This window comes from Eriocheir sinensis, unplaced genomic scaffold, assembly GCF_024679095.1.
Source record: "Eriocheir sinensis breed Jianghai 21 unplaced genomic scaffold, ASM2467909v1 Scaffold698, whole genome shotgun sequence".
In the NCBI taxonomy this organism is placed as follows: Eukaryota; Metazoa; Arthropoda; class Malacostraca; order Decapoda; family Varunidae; genus Eriocheir; species Eriocheir sinensis.
Window position 1 is genome coordinate 70,001 of NW_026112051.1, and position 17,500 is coordinate 87,500.

The 17,500-nt window shown below is 46.4% G+C and overlaps 1 protein-coding gene across 39 annotated transcripts in view; it reads left to right on the forward strand.

Annotated features, from left to right (window-relative positions):
* Positions 1-17,500, forward strand: part of LOC126993895 (heme peroxidase 2-like) — a 71,451-nt gene that overhangs the window by 44,877 nt on the left and 9,074 nt on the right. For 11 of the 39 annotated variants that reach the window (XM_050853037.1, XM_050853038.1, XM_050853035.1 and 8 more), the window contains one exon: positions 277-374. The exons of 15 other annotated variants lie outside the window; for them this stretch is intronic. In XM_050853037.1, the coding sequence (XP_050708994.1) occupies positions 277-374 (98 nt within the window). Of the gene's footprint in view, positions 1-276; positions 375-1,329; positions 1,420-2,302; positions 2,454-4,785; positions 4,895-5,811; positions 5,830-17,500 lie in introns of those variants that run through there. 13 more of the 39 variants (XR_007748427.1, XR_007748437.1, XR_007748441.1 and 10 more) reach the window with 8 other exon arrangements.

Genomic DNA, 17,500 nt, shown 5'->3' on the forward strand with positions numbered 1-17,500 from the left:
TGTGTGTGTGTGTGTACCTAACTTACCCTAACTTAACCATTATCTAAGTTGGTCTTGAAATCATAAATCGTATGTGTATGTGTGTGTGTGTCTGTGTGTGTGTATGTGTGTGTGTGTGTGTTTACATTGTTTTCTTTTTATACTTATCTCTCTCTCTCTCTCTCTCTCTCTCTCTCTCTCTCTCTCTCTCTCTCTCTCTCTCTCTCTCTCTCTCTCTCTCTCTCTCTCTCTCTCTCTCTCTCTCTCTCTCTCTCTCCTTGACCTTTCTTGACCCAGGTTACCGAGAGCAGATGAACCAGGTCACTGCATTTGTGGATGCCTCACACACCCATGGCTCAGACAAGTGTGAACAGAGACAGCTGAGAATGCTAACGGTGAGGGTTTGTCATTGTTATTGTTATTGTTATTATTATTATTAGTAGTAGTAGAAGTATTAGTAGTATTAGTATTGTTCTTGTTATTATGGAAGGGAAGGAACGGAGAGAGAGATGGAGAGAGAGAGAGAGAGTGAGAGAGAGAGAGAGAGAGAGAGAGAGAGAGAGAGAGAGAGAGAGAGAGAGAGAGAGAGAGAGAAGAGAGAGAAGAAAAAAATCGTATATTTTTCTCTTCTTATTTCTTGTTCCTCTCTCTCTCTCTCTCTCTCTCTCTCTCTCTCTCTCTCTCTCTCTCTCTCTCTCTCTCTCTCTCTCTCTCTCTCTCTCTCTCTCTCTCTCTCTCTCTCTCTCTCTCTCTCTCTCTCTCTCTCTCTCTCTCTCTCTCTCTCTCTCTCTCTCTCTCTCTCTCTCTCCTGAGGTGAGTCTCGGTCAAATCGTATACGTATTATTTTTTTTTTTCTTATTTTCTTTGTATTCTCCTTCCTTTCTCAACCTTTCTTCATTTCTTTCCTCACCTTCTCTTCCTCCCTCTCTTCCTCCTCTCTCTCTCCCTCCTTTCCTCCTCCTCCTCCTCCTCCTCCTCTCAAGTCCACTAATACTGAAGCACACGTAATCTATCAAACACATTCTATCAGGCATTTTAAATCACTATATTGTTATGAGTGAGTTTATCCTTGCAAAGTCTATCAATAAGTTCTAAGTCCTTTCCTTCCTTATATAGTGTGAGTGTGTGTGTGTTAATATGTCTACTAAATCTCTATGTTAGTGTGAGTTTTTTCCCTGCAAAGTCTATCAATAAGTTCTAAGTCCTTTCCTTCCTTATATAGTGTGAGTGTGTGTATTAATAAGTATACTAAATCTCTATGTAAGTCTGAATGAGTGTTTTCTAGCAGTCTGTCAATAAGTTCTTTGCTTGTGTCGTAAGTAATAATTCTAACGTGTGTAATTCTTGCAGGTCACGCTTGCCAAGATGCTCTGCGATAACTGTGATAATGTGGAGAGTGAGCAGCGGTCGGTCCGTCTTTGACCTTCCTGACCCCTTCCTGTAAGTGAGACTGTTTGGGGGTTAGGTCAGTATTGTTAAAGGTCACAGGCTCACATTACAACTGTTTCCCAAGGCCACAGAGAAGATTATCCGGGTTTTCTTGGGTGTTTTTTCCGTTCAATGTCCAGAAGTCAGGTAAAACTTATATATATTTGACTAGGCTTTCGTATGAGTTGTAGGCATTTTCAGGGGTATTTTTATGACCCCAGTGGTAGTTTGAACCTTCCTCTGTACCATGAATCTGAGAAACATATCTGACAAGACTTTCATAGGAGTTTGGGGCATTTCCGGGGGTAGTTTTATGACCCTGGTGGTAGTTTGAACCTTCATCTGTACTGTGAACCTAAGAAATATATTTGACAAGACTTTCCTAGGAGTTCAGGGCATTTCCAGGGGTAGTTTCATGACCCTGGTATTAGTATGAACCTCCATCTGTACTGTGAACCTAAGAAAACATATATTTGACAAGGCTTTCATAGGAGATTTGGGCACTTCCAGGGGTAGTTTTATGACCCCAGTGGTAGTTTGACCCTTTCTCTGTACCAAGAACCTAAGAACACGCATATTTGACTAGGCTTTCATACGAGTTCAGGGCATTTCCAGGGGGAGTTTTATGACCCCAGTGGTGGTTTGACCCTTCCTCTGTACCAAGAACCTAAGAACACGCATATTTGACTAGGCTTTCATACGAGTTCAGGGCATTTCCAGGGGGAGTTTTACGACCCCAGTGGTAGTTTGACCCTTTCTCTGTACCAGGAACCCCAAAACACAGACATGAGAACCCAGTTAACCTCATTTTTGACCTCTGGAACTTGTCAACATGGGAGGCGGAAACTTCTCATCCCACCAACCAGACACTGTGATGATCCCATTGATGTTTCAGGAACCCTCGTGTGTCCCACCGTGACCTGCCGGGGATCAACCCGGAGCTGTGGAAGGAGCGCGTGTCATGTGGGGTCGGCAAGACTGATATTGACATCGGGGCAGCCGAGCGCATATCACCCTGTGTCATGTGCACCTGTACCAAGGAAGGGGTGAGTGATGTGTGTGTTTTCCTTGCTAGAGGGGGGTGAGGAAGGGTGACAAGAGTGAAGGGGTGAGAGATATGTGTTCGTCCTTGCTATAGGGGGGTGAGGAAGGGTGACAAGAGTGAAGGGGTGAGTGATGTGTGGGGGGTGAGGAAGGGTGACAAGAGTGAAGGGGTGAGAGATATGTGTTTGTCCTTGCGATAGGGGGTGAGGAAGGGTGACCAGAGTGAAGGGGTGAGTGATGTGTGGGGGGTGAGGAAGGGTGACAAGAGTGAAGGGGTGAGAGATATGTGTTTGTCCTTGCTATAGGAGGGTGAGGAAGGGTGACAAGAGTGAAGGGGTGAGAGATATGTGTTTGTCCTTGCTATAGGGAGGTGAGGAAGGGTGACAAGAGTGAAGGGGTGACAGTGCATGACTTTCCTTTCTATAGGGTGAGGAAGGGTGACAGTGCATGACTTTCCTTTCTATAGGGTGAGGAAGGGGTGACAGTGCATGACTTTCCTTTCTATAGGGTGAGGAAGGGGTGTTTAAAGGGGTGACAAGAGTGAAGGGGTGACAATGCATGACTTTCCTTTCTATAGGGTGAGGAAGGGGTGACAATGCATGACTTTCCTTTCTATAGGGTGAGGAAGGGGTGTTTAAAGGGGTGACAGGAGTGAAGGGGTGACAATGCATGACTTTCCTTTCTTTAGGGTGAGGAAGGGGTGTTTAAAGGGGTGACAGGAGTGAAGGGGTGACAATGCATGACTTTCCTTTCTTTAGGGTGAGGAAGGGGTGTTTAAAGGGGTGACAGGAGTGAAGGGGTGACAATGCATGACTTTCCTTTCTTTAGGGTGAGGAAGGGTGACAGTGCATGACTTTCTTTAGGGTGAGGAAGGGGTGTTTAAAGGGGTGACAGGAGTGAAGGGGTGACAATGCATGACTTTCCTTTCTTTAGGGTGAGGAAGAGTGAGAGTGCATGACTTTCTATAGGGTGAGGAAGAGGTGTTTAACCCTTTCCTTGCGCGCGGTGCGGACGCCACTATTCCCTCGGGTGCAGTTGGGCTGTCCAATGGGGGGTCTCTTTTAACCTCTGTATCTCAAAAACTCTTCATCACAGCTAGAAACCAAAAACACCACTGGAAAGAGGAGGTCCAGATCTATAGGAGTCGGCTATGTATGCCTCTCTTCCGAACGTACGTGCACGTTCAGGGAGTGTTGAATGTTAACACTTACGTCGGTGTGTTAGTAAGTATATATTTACTGCTATCAAAACATCATATACATAGATACAAACAAAAACATCGTAAATTAAGCATCGGTCTGTGTGTGTGTGTCTGTGTGTGTGTGTGTGTGTGTGTAAGTTAGTAAGTAAATATTTATTGCTATCAAAACATCATACACATAGATACAAACAAAAACATCGTAAATTAAGCATCGGTCTGTGTGTGTGTGTGTGTGTGTGTGTGTGTGTGTGTGTGTGTGTGTGTGTAGAGAAGTGTTTAACCCGGTAACAGCGGGTATCATGTTTCTTAATGGTCCTTCTAAGCAAGAAAAATGAGGAAAATCATCATCCATACAAACCATTTCATAATATATATCAAAGCATTTGTGATCAGTTTATGTATCATCTTTTGGGGGGTGTTACATCATGGCACAAATTTGGCCCGTCGCTGCTACACGGTAAAGCCACAAATTTGGCCCATCGCTGCTTCACGGTAAAGCCATAAATTTGGCCCATCGCTGCTACACGGTAAAGCCACAAATTTGGCCCGTCACTGCTACACGGTAAAGCCACAAATTTGGCCTGTCGCTGCTACACGGTAAAGCCACAAATTTGGCCCGTCGCTGCTACATGGTAAAGCCACAAATTTGGCCCGTCGCTGCTACACGGTAAAGCCACATATTTGGCCCGTCGCTGCTACACGGTAAAACCACAAATTTGGCCCGTCGCTGCTACACGGTAAAGCCACAAATTTGGCCCGTCGCTGCTACACGGTAAAGCCACAAATTTGGCCCGTCGCTGCTACACGGTAAAGCCACAAATTTGGCCCGTCGCTGCTACACGGTAAAGCCACAAATTTGGCCTGTCACTGCTACACGGTAAAGACACAAATTTGGCCCGTCGCTGCTACACGGTAAAGCCACAAATTTGGCCCGTCGCTGCTACACGGTAAAGCCACAAATTTGGCCTGTCGCTGCTACACGGTAAAGACACAAATTTGGCCCGTCGCTGCTACCTGGTTAAGATTCCCAACCTAAATATTTTCCTGCGTCACCAATAACATATATCTAGATAGTGTTTAAAGATATACCAAGTCAATTTTTTGGCTCACGTACGTTCAATAAACACTTTCAGAACAACTTTACGAGCTCTGCAAGACCAGCCTGGGACGTGTGATCTGCGACAGCAGCGACAAGCTCCAGCACGTCCAGCCCAAGGTCATGCTGGAGGCTGATTCCTTCCTGTAAGTATGAGAATGACGGTCAAACTATGAGGTTCTGTGAGTCAGTATGTGCTGTTTTAATAAGTGTGTTTACGATAGTTTTAAGCTTGTATTCTTAAGCATCTCAGAGCGCCAGATCGCCTGTTTGAAAATAGTTACATAGATAAATAGAACGTGAATGTTGGATAGATGCGTGTGTGTGTGTGTTTATGTGACGAGCTATGTGTTACGTCTATGCATGTGTTGCCATTATGAGGGAATGTTTTGGGTTAAGGAAGGGACGGAGAGCTGGACAGACAGACTGAGGACCAGGTGATAGTTAACCAAGCTCTCCACCCACAGCAATGCACCAATGGCCTCTTGCAGACTCCTTACGTTCACAAGTTCTTATATTGTCACTACGAGGGAAAGTCTTTGGTTATGGAAGGGACGGGTAGCTAGGCAGACAGACAGAGAACCAGGCGATAGTTAACCAAGCTCTCCACCCACAGCAATGCACCAATGGCCTCTTGCAGACTCCTTACGTTCACAAGTTCTTATATTGTAATTACGAGGGAAAGTCTTTGGTTATGGAAGGGACGGGTAGCTAGGCAGACAGACAGAGGACCAGGCGATAGTTAACCAAGCTCTCCACCCACAGCAATGCACCAATGGCCTCTTGCAGACTCCTTACGTTCACAAGTTCTTATATTGTAATTACGAGGGAAAGTCTTTGGTTATGGAAGGGACGGGTAGCTAGGCAGACAGACAGAGGACCAGGCAATAGTTAACCAAGCTCTCCACGCACAGGAACACCCCAATGGCCTCTTGCACCCTCCTTATGTTCTCAAGTTCTTATATTGTCACTATGAGGGGATGGCTTTGGTTAGGAAAGGCACGGGTAGCTAGGCAGACAGACAGAGAACCAGGCGATAGTTAACCAAGCTCTCCACGCACAGGAATGCCCCAATGGCCTGCCAGGGGAAGTGTGGTGCCCCGCGAGCCGCGACACCACTCGTGTCATCATCATCTTCACCGGCAATATTTTCCGATGACAACAGCGGTATCGACCGCTAAAACACAACACGGACTCCAACACATGATTGTCCCCACTGTTCATTTACCAACCTATACACAATTGTAATTGCCCATTAACGCACCCGCTTATCTCTCTAAGCCAAAACACAATCACCGCGGCAAAAACAGGATCAGCCGCGGAACAAAATGTTATGAAAACAAAGCTGCGTCACCGCGTGAATTAAGCATGTCGGTTAGGTAGATTATTGTATGAGCTCGGTGTGAGTTTGATGTATGACTCACACGCCTGACGTATTACCCTCGCGATATCTGCCTATATAAGAAGCATTTTCTCCAGGCTTGACCTCAGATTAACCAGCACTCTGTTCGTGGCTGGACACTCAGTTGTCCTTCCCTAGACAACATGGGTAGAACATTCATCGTTGCTACTGTGAGTATGGAGTGAAGAATTACCATAGAGGAAAGCGTATCTAACATATCTATTGTGTTCTATTATCTTAGTTTTACTTAGGATTATATTTCTATGATACTTTATTGTGTGAGTTTTTACTCAATATTATACCAGTGTTAACGTCAGTAACCAATAGTGAAAGAAAACCTGAAAACTCATTGAGTCTAGTAAGCCAGTCGCTGGTTTAAACAATATTTTTACCCTCTGTAATATTAAGTAGTATTAAGGTAGAATAAAATACATATAAGAAAGGCGACACCGTTTCATCACCCCATTTACGAACTCCTTTAAATACTCCTAAAGTACCAGAATTTTAAGTCAAGTGTCACTAATACAAACAGTGTGTCGTCTACCTTGTGTGCCCGGATTGCGGGTTACAACATTGGTGTCAGGTGTGGGGTGGTGAAACATGTGGTGAAACATGTGGTGAAACATGTGGTGAAACATGTGGTGAAACTTGTGGTGAAACTTGCGATTTATATTGGTTTATATTGGTATTGTACTGGTGTATGTCCACATCCGAAAGCGAGGGAGAAGACAGTTATTCTTGGAATTACGGGAATAAGACTTTAGAGTTAAAAATGCCAGACGAAGGCAAGAACCCTCCCCCCAAAAAAGAAGATGGAAAATCGATCACCCTTGCCCATGATGATCTTGTCACGCTACTTAGCCGTCATACCTTGAATGATTTTAGTAGAGTGCAGGGACTCTTATATTTTTGTGGTGGAGAAGAAAAAAAAGTAGCACCAAACCTCCCATGCCATCAGCTAGCAAAGAAATGGATAGAGGATATTGAAAGCCGGACACAGGCAAATTGGGACACTACCTGAAAGATTGAGTTAGACAAACAATATGCCCTGGGAGCAGCGCGCGATCATCTCCTCGGTTGTATCACTAGATGTGGACAGGATTGGGAAAAAGTAAAGGAAGACTTCCTACGTGTGTTTCCCACAGTAAGGACCTTTTCGGTCCTCCAGAAAGAATTGGGAGAGGCAAAACGGCGGACAGGAGAAAACATCCGCACCTTCCTCATCCGCCTGGAGACATTGAGAGACGAGTTGATCGCTCTCAAGCCTGACAATTCCAGTTTTCTAAATGAGATAACCGCTTTACGGCTCAGAGGCTTTCCCTCCGGCCCTCTTACTCATCCTAACGGAGGAGGAAGAAAGGGGACCCACAGAAGGTATTAAAGAAAGGGTATGAGTATATTAAAGCTTATCCAGAGTCGAAGCTATCCGATGCCGATATCGCCAAAGAAATAAAAGTGCTGAACGTCTGTTCCACCCAGGCATCCGGACCCAAACATGTCTCACAAGCCCGTCCTCCACGCCCTCCAGGCCAGTCACGTTACCCGATAACCCAAAGGGAGGACGGCACGCCGCGCCACCTACACGCCCATATGGGAACGCGCCCACGCCACCTACATGTTATGCTTGTGGGTATGTAGGACATATGGCTCGCGATTGCACATATGGAAGGCAGTATAGGGGTGCCTACCACCCACCAACGGGCTCTCGGTACCCTCAGTACCAGCCCACTCGAAACAGGCGTCAGCCTGTCTCGCCTTGCGCTGCCTGGCGCCCGGAGTACACGGCCGGTCCCTCACCCCGTAGCTCCTGGGTTAACCCTGACCACGAGAAGAACAAAAAAAAAACGACCCCAGAGTAGCTGCGGCAGTCCACGGCCCTACCAACGCCCTCACGTTGAGATTGTGCGTAGGCGCTAATGCACAACAGGAGATGGTTTACGCAATGCTAGACACAGGAGCAGGAGCGTCCCTAATAGAAGAAGATTTATTTAGGAAGGTAGGCGGGAAGATGATAGTTACAGAACCTCTCTCCATACAAGGGGTAGATCGGACTCCAATCCCTAATAAAGGACTAGCCGAAGTAGTAGTAGACTTTGGGCACGGAGAAATTATAGAAAAATTTGTAGTAATATCACAAGGTATAGTGTTACCAACAGCAGTTTTGTTGGGCCTAGAATTTATGTGGAGACAAAATGTGGTAGCTGCACCGCTGGACACACCTGGGCAGTTTAGTGTAATGGTGGGGGCCTACCCAGTGGAAGTACATTCCCTGGCTGCGGACGATATGAGCCCGTACCCAGAAGATCATAAACCTACTTTAGACGAGATGGAGGAAGTACCAGTGAAAGCATACGCTATTAACGTGGCGTCCTTGCTACCAGGCACGGCAGGGTATGTCACTCTGGAGGCAGAGATTGGCAGAGCCCAGCAAGCCTTATTTCTCCCAAGGTCCAATGATATCCCTTCTTCATTTTTATTTCCCGGGTTAGTTACCTTAACTCCTAACGTCAATCAAACCAAAGGTAAATTCATCATTCCTATGCTAACCCAACTGAAGAAACTATTGAGATGCCAACAGGTGAAGTGATGGGACACATTTATTCTTGTCACTCAGAATACTATCAATCATCGACTAATGAATGTGTAGCGGCTGTCACAAAACAGCTACAAAGCCGCCTGTCACCCAGTCAAGTAAGCAGATGGTACTCGATAAGCTGATAGACGAGCTATTTTACCCTCACAACAGGAAAATTGCTGTCTGAAGGGCTTAACCTGCAAGTATCCTGATGTGTTTGCTCTAAAAACGAGCCACTCACTATTACCCCTATTATGTTCACACTTTAAGGCTAAAAATGACAAGCCTATATATAAAAGCCATACCCAATACCAGTAAAATATCATAAAGAAATAGAGATTCAGCTCAAGGACCTTGAGGCCCAGGGTATTATACGCCCTAGTGCGTCACCCTACAGCGCACCTCTAGTCCCTGTTGCTAAAAAGGATGGTGGAGTCAGACTTTGTCTCGACTTCCGCGCTCTGAACGATGAATTGATTGATGACAAACATCCACTCCTAACATTAACCTCATTTTGCAACAGTTAGGGAAAGTAAAGTATTCACCTCCTTGATTTGCGCCAGGGCTACCACCAAGTCCCATTGGCAGAGGAATCTAAACACTTGACAGCCTTCACGACACCTTATGGCCTCTATGAATTCACTACAGTCCCTTTGGATTAAAAACAGCACCTGCAGCCTATCAACGGATCATGAATCAAGTTCTCATTGGTATGACAGGAAGAATTGTACATGTATAACTTGATGATTTGATAGTACAAGGGAAAGAAATGGACCATCTACTTGTGATACTCGATGCAGTCTTGGACAGACTGCAGAAAGCTCACCTGTCCTTAATACAATATAAGTATACCTTTTTCAAACAGCAAGTAGATTATCTGGGACACATTGTTAGTGCTTCTGGCTTGAAGCCTCAGCCCTCAAAAGGTACAGGCGGTGCAACAACTCACTCCTCCGAAAACAGTCAAAGAACTTCAAGGTTTCCTGGGATTGGTTAACTTTTATAGGAAATTCATTAAAGACTTTGCCAAGATAGCATCCCCACTTAATAATTTACTCAAAGGGAGGAAAGTAACCAAGAATGATAAGACACATCTGGAGTGGAATGAAGAGGCATTGCATGCATTTAGCACACTAAAGAACAGTCTAACGACTGACATTGTTTTAGCCTTTCCGGATTTCCGGAAGCCCTTCAATCTCACCACAGATGCGTCAGATAAGGCAATAGGTGGTGTGTTGCAACAAAAGGATGAAAATGGTAGTTTACGTCCCATAGCATATTTTAATAGAACCCTGAATGGAGCAGAACGTAACTACTCAGCGGTAGAGAGAAGCTTTAGCAGTCATCTATGGCCTCAGTACTAACCGACCCCTTATCTTGGGTTATAGGATACACATCCTGTCGGACCATAGACCACTGACTTGGCTGTTAAAAAGCACAGTACCTAGCAGCAGGATTGCACGCTGGCAGACACTTCTAGGAGAATTTGACTTTAGTATTGATTATCTCCCAGGCTCCAGCAACATGGTAGCAGATTTTTGTCAAGGATTAGGAATCAGGAGAGTGACGTGATAGAAGGCGAATTGGATGCTCGAATTATGTCTGTCACCCTTACGGGTGGACAGGACATGTCTGTCGCCTCTCCGGAGGGACATGACAAACAGGATAAGTTTCTCCATTGGAGTCTTGCTGGACTCATGGAGCACCAGGATCGCGATCCTGAACTGAGAATTGAAGCATGCTTTTGAACAAACCACCGGTGGTAACGTACATGAGAGAGATGATAGAAAGGTTGCAGAGAGGAGCAATGTAACGTTAAATGCAGCTAAGAGGCACTTCAAAAAACTGCCTCTTAGTGAAGTGTGTGTAGAGAACGGCATTCTCTACCGCGATGTTTGCGATGAATACAACAAGCAGAAAAGACTGGTTATCGTTCCACCAAGCTACATTCCTAACGCGTTAGCTTTGGCGCATTCCATGCTACCTGCAGGGCATGGAGGCACTAAGGTTACGTTGGCACGCTGTCGCAAGTTTGCGTACTGGCCGGGAATGAAGGCGGACGTGGAGCAATATGTCAGATCTTGTCCTGTCTGTTGTGGGTTTAGAAGAGGGATCCCCGCCAGCTCCTTATGAGGTATCCAGAGGTTGGCCAACCGTTTGACAGAGTCCATATGGATATTGTCGGACCTTTGTCTGTTTCAGACGAAGGCTATAGGTATGTACTGACAGTGATAGACGTCCTGTCACGCTTCTTGGTAGCAACCCCCCTTCGTACGAAGGCAGCCAAGGAAGTGGCAGCTGCGTTCTACAAGAACGTAGTCTGTGTACACAGCATCCCGCCGATTCTAGTCACGGATCAAGGAAAGGAGTTCGTCAACACTCTCTTACGAGAGTTGACTCAGTTGTTGCAGATTGATCATCTAAGGACAACTCCTTATCACCCGTCAGCAAACGGGGTGATAGAAAGGCCTAATGGCACCTTAATAAATATCTTGAGAACTTTGTGCGAGGACAATCGCGGTATCTGGGACCAAATGCTTCCGGTTGCAACACACGCCTACAACACTGCCTACCATCGTGTTCTGAAAGATTCACCATTTTACTTGCTTTTCTCTCAGGACCCAAATGTTCCTTTTGAAGTGCTTGAGAATAAACTCCAACCTTGTTATGATGTTGACAGCTATAAAGCATTTACTTCTAATGTCTCGCAGATGACCTATAAACTATGTCAGACCAATATAGATATAGGATGGCAGGAGTCAGAAAGAATGTTTAGGAAATCCAAACCCAAACAGGTGGTAGTAGGAGATCGGGTCTACTTAAGGCATGTATGTACAAAGGGCGAACCAAAGAAGCTCCAGCCCTTGTTCAATGGACCTTTTAGGGTGCTAGAAAAAATAAGCCCTGTAGTCTTACGACTGCGTCATGTTAGAGGTGGTAAGATCAAGACAGTTCACACAAATAATGTTCAGGTCGTTCACGAGGACTCTCTTGGCTTCCATGACTCTCCTAATGTCAGGCGTGCATACCCTCTCCCTGATCAAGTAGTAGAAGTGGACCCACTCCCCATGACTTATTCCCCCGAGGAGCCGCTGCCATTGTCCTTCCCAGCTCCTTCCGAGCTCTCCTCACCGGCTCCTGTCTCCTCAGATGCTTCAGAGGTCCCCTCATTGGTTCCCTCAGCTCCTTCAGAGCCCTGTGTCAGTCGCTCATTACGATCCAAATACGGTACCCCATTCTCTCCCCAATGTGATGGACCGCCCTCTTGAGTATCGCCAACGACCAACGAACTGATGCCCCCTATAATTACAGATCCTGGGTGTTGCCCTCTCCTTGTCTTCCCTTGATCCCTCCCGGGAGCAACCCATTCGTCCCGGCCTCGTCTTCTCCCCAGTCTTTAAGATGCTGTTGACAGGACGGTACTATGTTGTCCCCGTCGTCATCAAGACGGACGACATCCAACGTCCTCTCATCAACGTGGCAAATCTAACAGCGGAAGTTTCATGGTCGATTGAACATATGAATCAATCGTTCCCCACTGTTGGTCTGCTCAGGCGCACTCTAGACTCTTTTCACATTGAGTTTGAGAAGTTATTCAAAGATCTTAACAGCTTTCTGTCGGCTATGAGTGGTAGAGATGGAAGCCCGTTTCGGACTCGCCAGAAGCGAGGAGCCGTGGATTTCCTTGGCTCGGTAGCAAACCTCCTGGTCGGTACGGCCACTCAGGCCCAAATAGATGTGATACACGGGAAGCTCTCCCAGCTCTACACTCTGTCCACAGAAGAGAGACGTCAACTTAACCTCCATCAGGAAGTCCTCAACGCCACAGTTCGGGACCTCCGTCATATTCATTCTGCCATCTCCCGTCTAGAGTCCGCCTCGGCTTTGGCCTCAGCTATTATCCGTCAGTTCTCACTAAAACCTTGCAAATTGAAGGAAATGCGTCTTTTGGAGACTATCCTTCTCATTCAGTTGGCACTTAGTGACCTAAATCATGATACTCTGAATCTCAAGCTTGGCCTTCAGCAGCTGTCCCAAACGCAGGTTTCCCCTCTCCTCCTTCCAAATGATGTACTATTTCGTGTGCTCAGCAATGCGTCACTCCATTACCCAGGCTTACTTTTCCCTGCAGCACATGAATATTTAGCATTGTATAGAGATGTCTCTAGGGTTATTTCTAAAGGTACGCTTTCCTCAGGAACCCTTCACTTCTACTTACAAATCCCCATGAAAGGGGATCCCTCTGACGTGTTCGATGTGTTTAAAATGGACGCGTTGCCTTTTCATCTTGATGGCACGCCATATTTTCTGCACACCGACACGCTTTCCACTACCTTGCGGTTTCTGAAGACCGCACTCACTATATGCTCTTAGACTCCTTGGACCGCTGTACTAAACACCACCTGCTCTATGTATGTCCCCTGTCGCCCCTGTCTACTCGACTTCTGTCCAGCGCTGCGAGATCGCTCTCTTTCTCGATCGCCCAGACGCCCTCTCGCTGTGTTCTAAGTCTCTCCTCAGAGTCTTCCCCCCGGTCTTCATCCCGTCTCCTGCGGGCTGGGTCTTCGCTACCGATACTCCCCAGATGGTCACCATGGTCTGCCCGGACAGCCCGGTCTCCAAATACAGGCAGACCATCAACGGACAGGTCTCCTCCGCCTCGGTATGGGCTGTAGTGCCCTCCGACGCCTTCAGCCTCCCTGCCTCTGCTACTATGGACGGTGACGCCCGCTGACGGTTCATCGCGCCCCTTCCACATCGGACGTGACGTGGTCTCATCGCTCCTGGCCAAGACTCCCTTGGCCCTTCCCCTCCTGCCGCCGTCGCCCGGGTCGTCTCTGGCCCCCCGCTGGACCTCCTCCAGCACTTCACGCGCTCAGGAATCCGTCTCTCCGGTCCCCGCCTTCGACCCCTTCCTCCCTTGGTGGGGGTGGCTGCTCCTCCTCGGCGTCGTCTTCATCGCCGGTGGGGTGGCCTTCTTCTGTCTCTTCAGGTCCCGTCTCTCGCAGGACTCCTCCCCCACGATCCCGCCATCCCCGTCTGGGCCCTCCATGGTCGTCCGCCGGGCGGAACGCTTTGTGCCACGAGGACGTGGCGTGATTTTAACGGGGGGGGTATGTGGTGCCCCGCGAGCCGCGACACCACTCGTGTCATCATCATCTTCACCGGCAATATTTTCCGATGACAACAGCGGTATCGACCGCTAAAACACAACACGGACTCCAACACGCATTGTCCCCACTGTTCATTTACCAACCTATACACAATTGTAATTGCCCATTAACGCACCCGCTTATCTCTCTAAGCCAAAACACAATCACCGCGGCAAAAACAGGATCAGCCGCGGAACAAAATGTTATGAAAACAAAGCTGCGTCACCGCGTGAATTAAGCATGTCGGTTAGGTAGATTATTGTATGAGCTCGGTGTGAGTTTGATGTATGACTCACACGCCTGACGTATTACCCTCGCGATATCTGCCTATATAAGAAGCATTTTCTCCAGGCTTGACCTCAGATTAACCAGCACTCTGTTCGTGGCTGGACACTCAGTTGTCCTTCCCTAGACAACATGGGTAGAACATTCATCGTTGCTACTGTGAGTATGGAGTGAAGAATTACCATAGAGGAAAGCGTATCTAACATATCTATTGTGTTCTATTATCTTAGTTTTACTTAGGATTATATTTCTATGATACTTTATTGTGTGAGTTTTTACTCAATATTATACCAGTGTTAACGTCAGTAACCAATAGTGAAAGAAAACCTGAAAACTCATTGAGTCTAGTAAGCCAGTCGCTGGTTTAAACAATATTTTTACCCTCTGTAATATTAAGTAGTATTAAGGTAGAATAAAATACATATAAGAAAGGCGACACCGTTTCATCACCCCATTTACGAACTCCTTTAAATACTCCTAAAGTACCAGAATTTTAAGTCAAGTGTCACTAATACAAACAGTGTGTCGTCTACCTTGTGTGCCCGGATTGCGGGTTACAACAGAAGCATATCAAGGGTGTGGACCTGAAGAAGTGGAAGACCGCCAGCCCCAACTTCATCATTCCCGACAAGATGCTTCAGGAGAGCATTGAGAGGGCCAGGCGCGACATCACCAACATGAGGGACTCCGAGTGGAACCTCTGGGAAGCACGTGAGTGTTGGCGTGTGTGTGTGTGTGTGTGTGTGTGTTTTCTTTTTTATTTTAATTTCAACGGTTAATATTTCTAAGTGTATATTTCTGTGTGTGTGTGTGTGAGAGAGAGAGAGAGAGAGAGAGAGAGAGATTTTATGTATGTACGGATGTAATATAATGATAAGGATGATGATGATGATGATAGTGAGGTCAGTACAGGGGGGTGAAGGATGGAGGGGAGGGGGGAGTGACCTAGGATGACCCCAAATACACACAATGACCTACTTTGACTATGACATTATTATTATTATTTTCTTTCTCTGACCATCTTGTGAGCCTATGGGAAGGCCTATACTGACATGACTTGTGATTGGTGTGTGTGTGTGTGTGTGTGTGTGTGTGTTTCATTATGGAAAAGGCCTATTGAAATCTACAGAACTATACTGACATGACCAGTGATTGGTGTGTGTGTGTGTGTGTGTGTGTGTGTGTGTGTGTGTGTGTGTGTGTGTGTGTGTGTGTGTGTTTCATTATGGAAAAGGCCTATTGAAATCTACAGAACTATACTGACATGACTAGTGATTGGTGTGTGTGTGTGTGTGTGTGTGTGTGTGTGTGTGTGTGTGTGTGTGTGTGTGTGTTTCATTATGGAAAAGGCCTATTGAAATCTACAGAACTATACTGACATGACTAGTGATTGTGTGTGTGTGTGTGTGTGTGTGTGTGTGTGTGTTTCATTATGGAAAAGGCCTATTGAAATCTACAGAACTATACTGACATGACTAGTGATTGTGTGTGTGTGTGTGTGTGTGTGTGTGTGTGTGTGTGTGTGTGTGTGTGTGTGTTTCATTATGGAAAAGGCCTATTGAAATCTACAGAACTATACTGACATGACTAGTGATTGGTGTGTGTATGTGTGTGTGTGTGTGTGTGTGTGTGTGTGTGTTTCAGTCTGGAAAAGGGCTATTGAAATCTACAGAACTATACTGACATGACTAGTGATTGGTGTGTGTATGTGTGTGTGTGTGTGTGTGTGTGTACTATGTGTGTGTGTGTGTGTGTGTGTGTGTGTGTGTGTGTGTTTCATTATGGAAAAGGCCTATTGAAATCTACAGAACTATACTGACATGACTAGTGATTGTGTGTGTGTGTGTGTGTGTGTGTGTGTGTGTGTGTGTGTGTGTGTGTGTGTGTGTGTGTGTGTGTGTGTGTGTGTGTGTTTCATTATGGAAAAGGCCTATTGAAATCTACAGAACTATACTGACATGACTAGTGATTGGTGTGTGTGTGTGTGTGTGTGTGTGTGTGTACTATGTGTGTGTGTGTGTGTGTGTGTGTGTGTGTGTGTGTGTGTGTGTGTGTGTGTTTCATTATGGAAAAGGCCTATTGAAATCTACAGAACTATACTGACATGACTAGTGATTGGTGTGTGTGTGTGTGTGTGTGTGTGTGTGTGTGTACTATGTGTGTGTGTGTGTGTGTGTGTGTGTGTGTTTCATTATGGAAAAGGCCTATTGAAATCTACAGAACTATACTGACATGACTAGTGATTGGTGTGTGTGTGTGTGTGTGTGTGTGTGTGTGTGTGTGTGTGTGTGTGTGTGTGTGTGTGTGTGTGTGTGTGTGTGTGTTTCATTATGGAAAAGGCCTATTGAAATCTACAGAACTATACTGACATGACTAGTGATTGGTGTGTGTGTGTGTGGGTGCGTATGTGTGTGTGTGTGTGTGTGTGTGTGTGTGTGTGTGTGTGTTTCATTATGGTAAAGGCCTATCGATATCTACAGAACTATACTGACATGACTAGTGATTGGTGTGTGTGTGTGTGTGTGTGTGTGTGTGTGTGTGTGTGTTTACTTATGGAAAAGGCCTATCGAAATCTACAGAACTATACTGACATGACTAGTGATTGGTGTGTGTGTGTGTGTGTGTGTGTGTAGCCATGGGCCCAACTTAAGAATGACACACTGGAACATAATAATCCCATAATAAACACAAATATAACACTTAAAAATCAGGTATAAATCACAGTATAGCGTGTTCAGCGAAGTCCCAGGTGTAATTAACAGATGCCGCGAAGACTAGCTTGCCGGCACACCCTAACGCACACACCGAACACACTCTACCCTTTACACATGGTAGGTCACACACACACATACACACACACACTCCATAGATACGGAGACGGAACCACACGAGCGTAAAGCCCAGGCCTACAACTACAGCTACAACTAGGTAAACACAACAAGGTAAATACACAATTCCCTTAACACATGTTCCCTCTCTCTGACTGACTGCCACTAACACCTTCTAGCACACACAACAACTGACCCAGGACCCAGAACGAAGCGACAGACTAACTCCCGACCCAGACTGACCCCAAGCGGACACCCCAGGACGCAATGCCCGACCTGGGGGGGCCAACGCGTGACCCCTGACCTCATGCAAGCGCTGGTGGGCAGGGGGTCGGAAGCGCAGGGGAGTGAGGACTTGAAGTTGAGTCCGAGGGTTATGCGGGAGGCCGAGGAGCTTCTGACGGATTGCTTTAGCGCGGGTGTCAAGGCTTGGGGGATTATGAGGCAACATGAACGGCAGCTGTGGCAGAAACGTGAGTAACTTGACCCACACGCACTTACTCACGAAC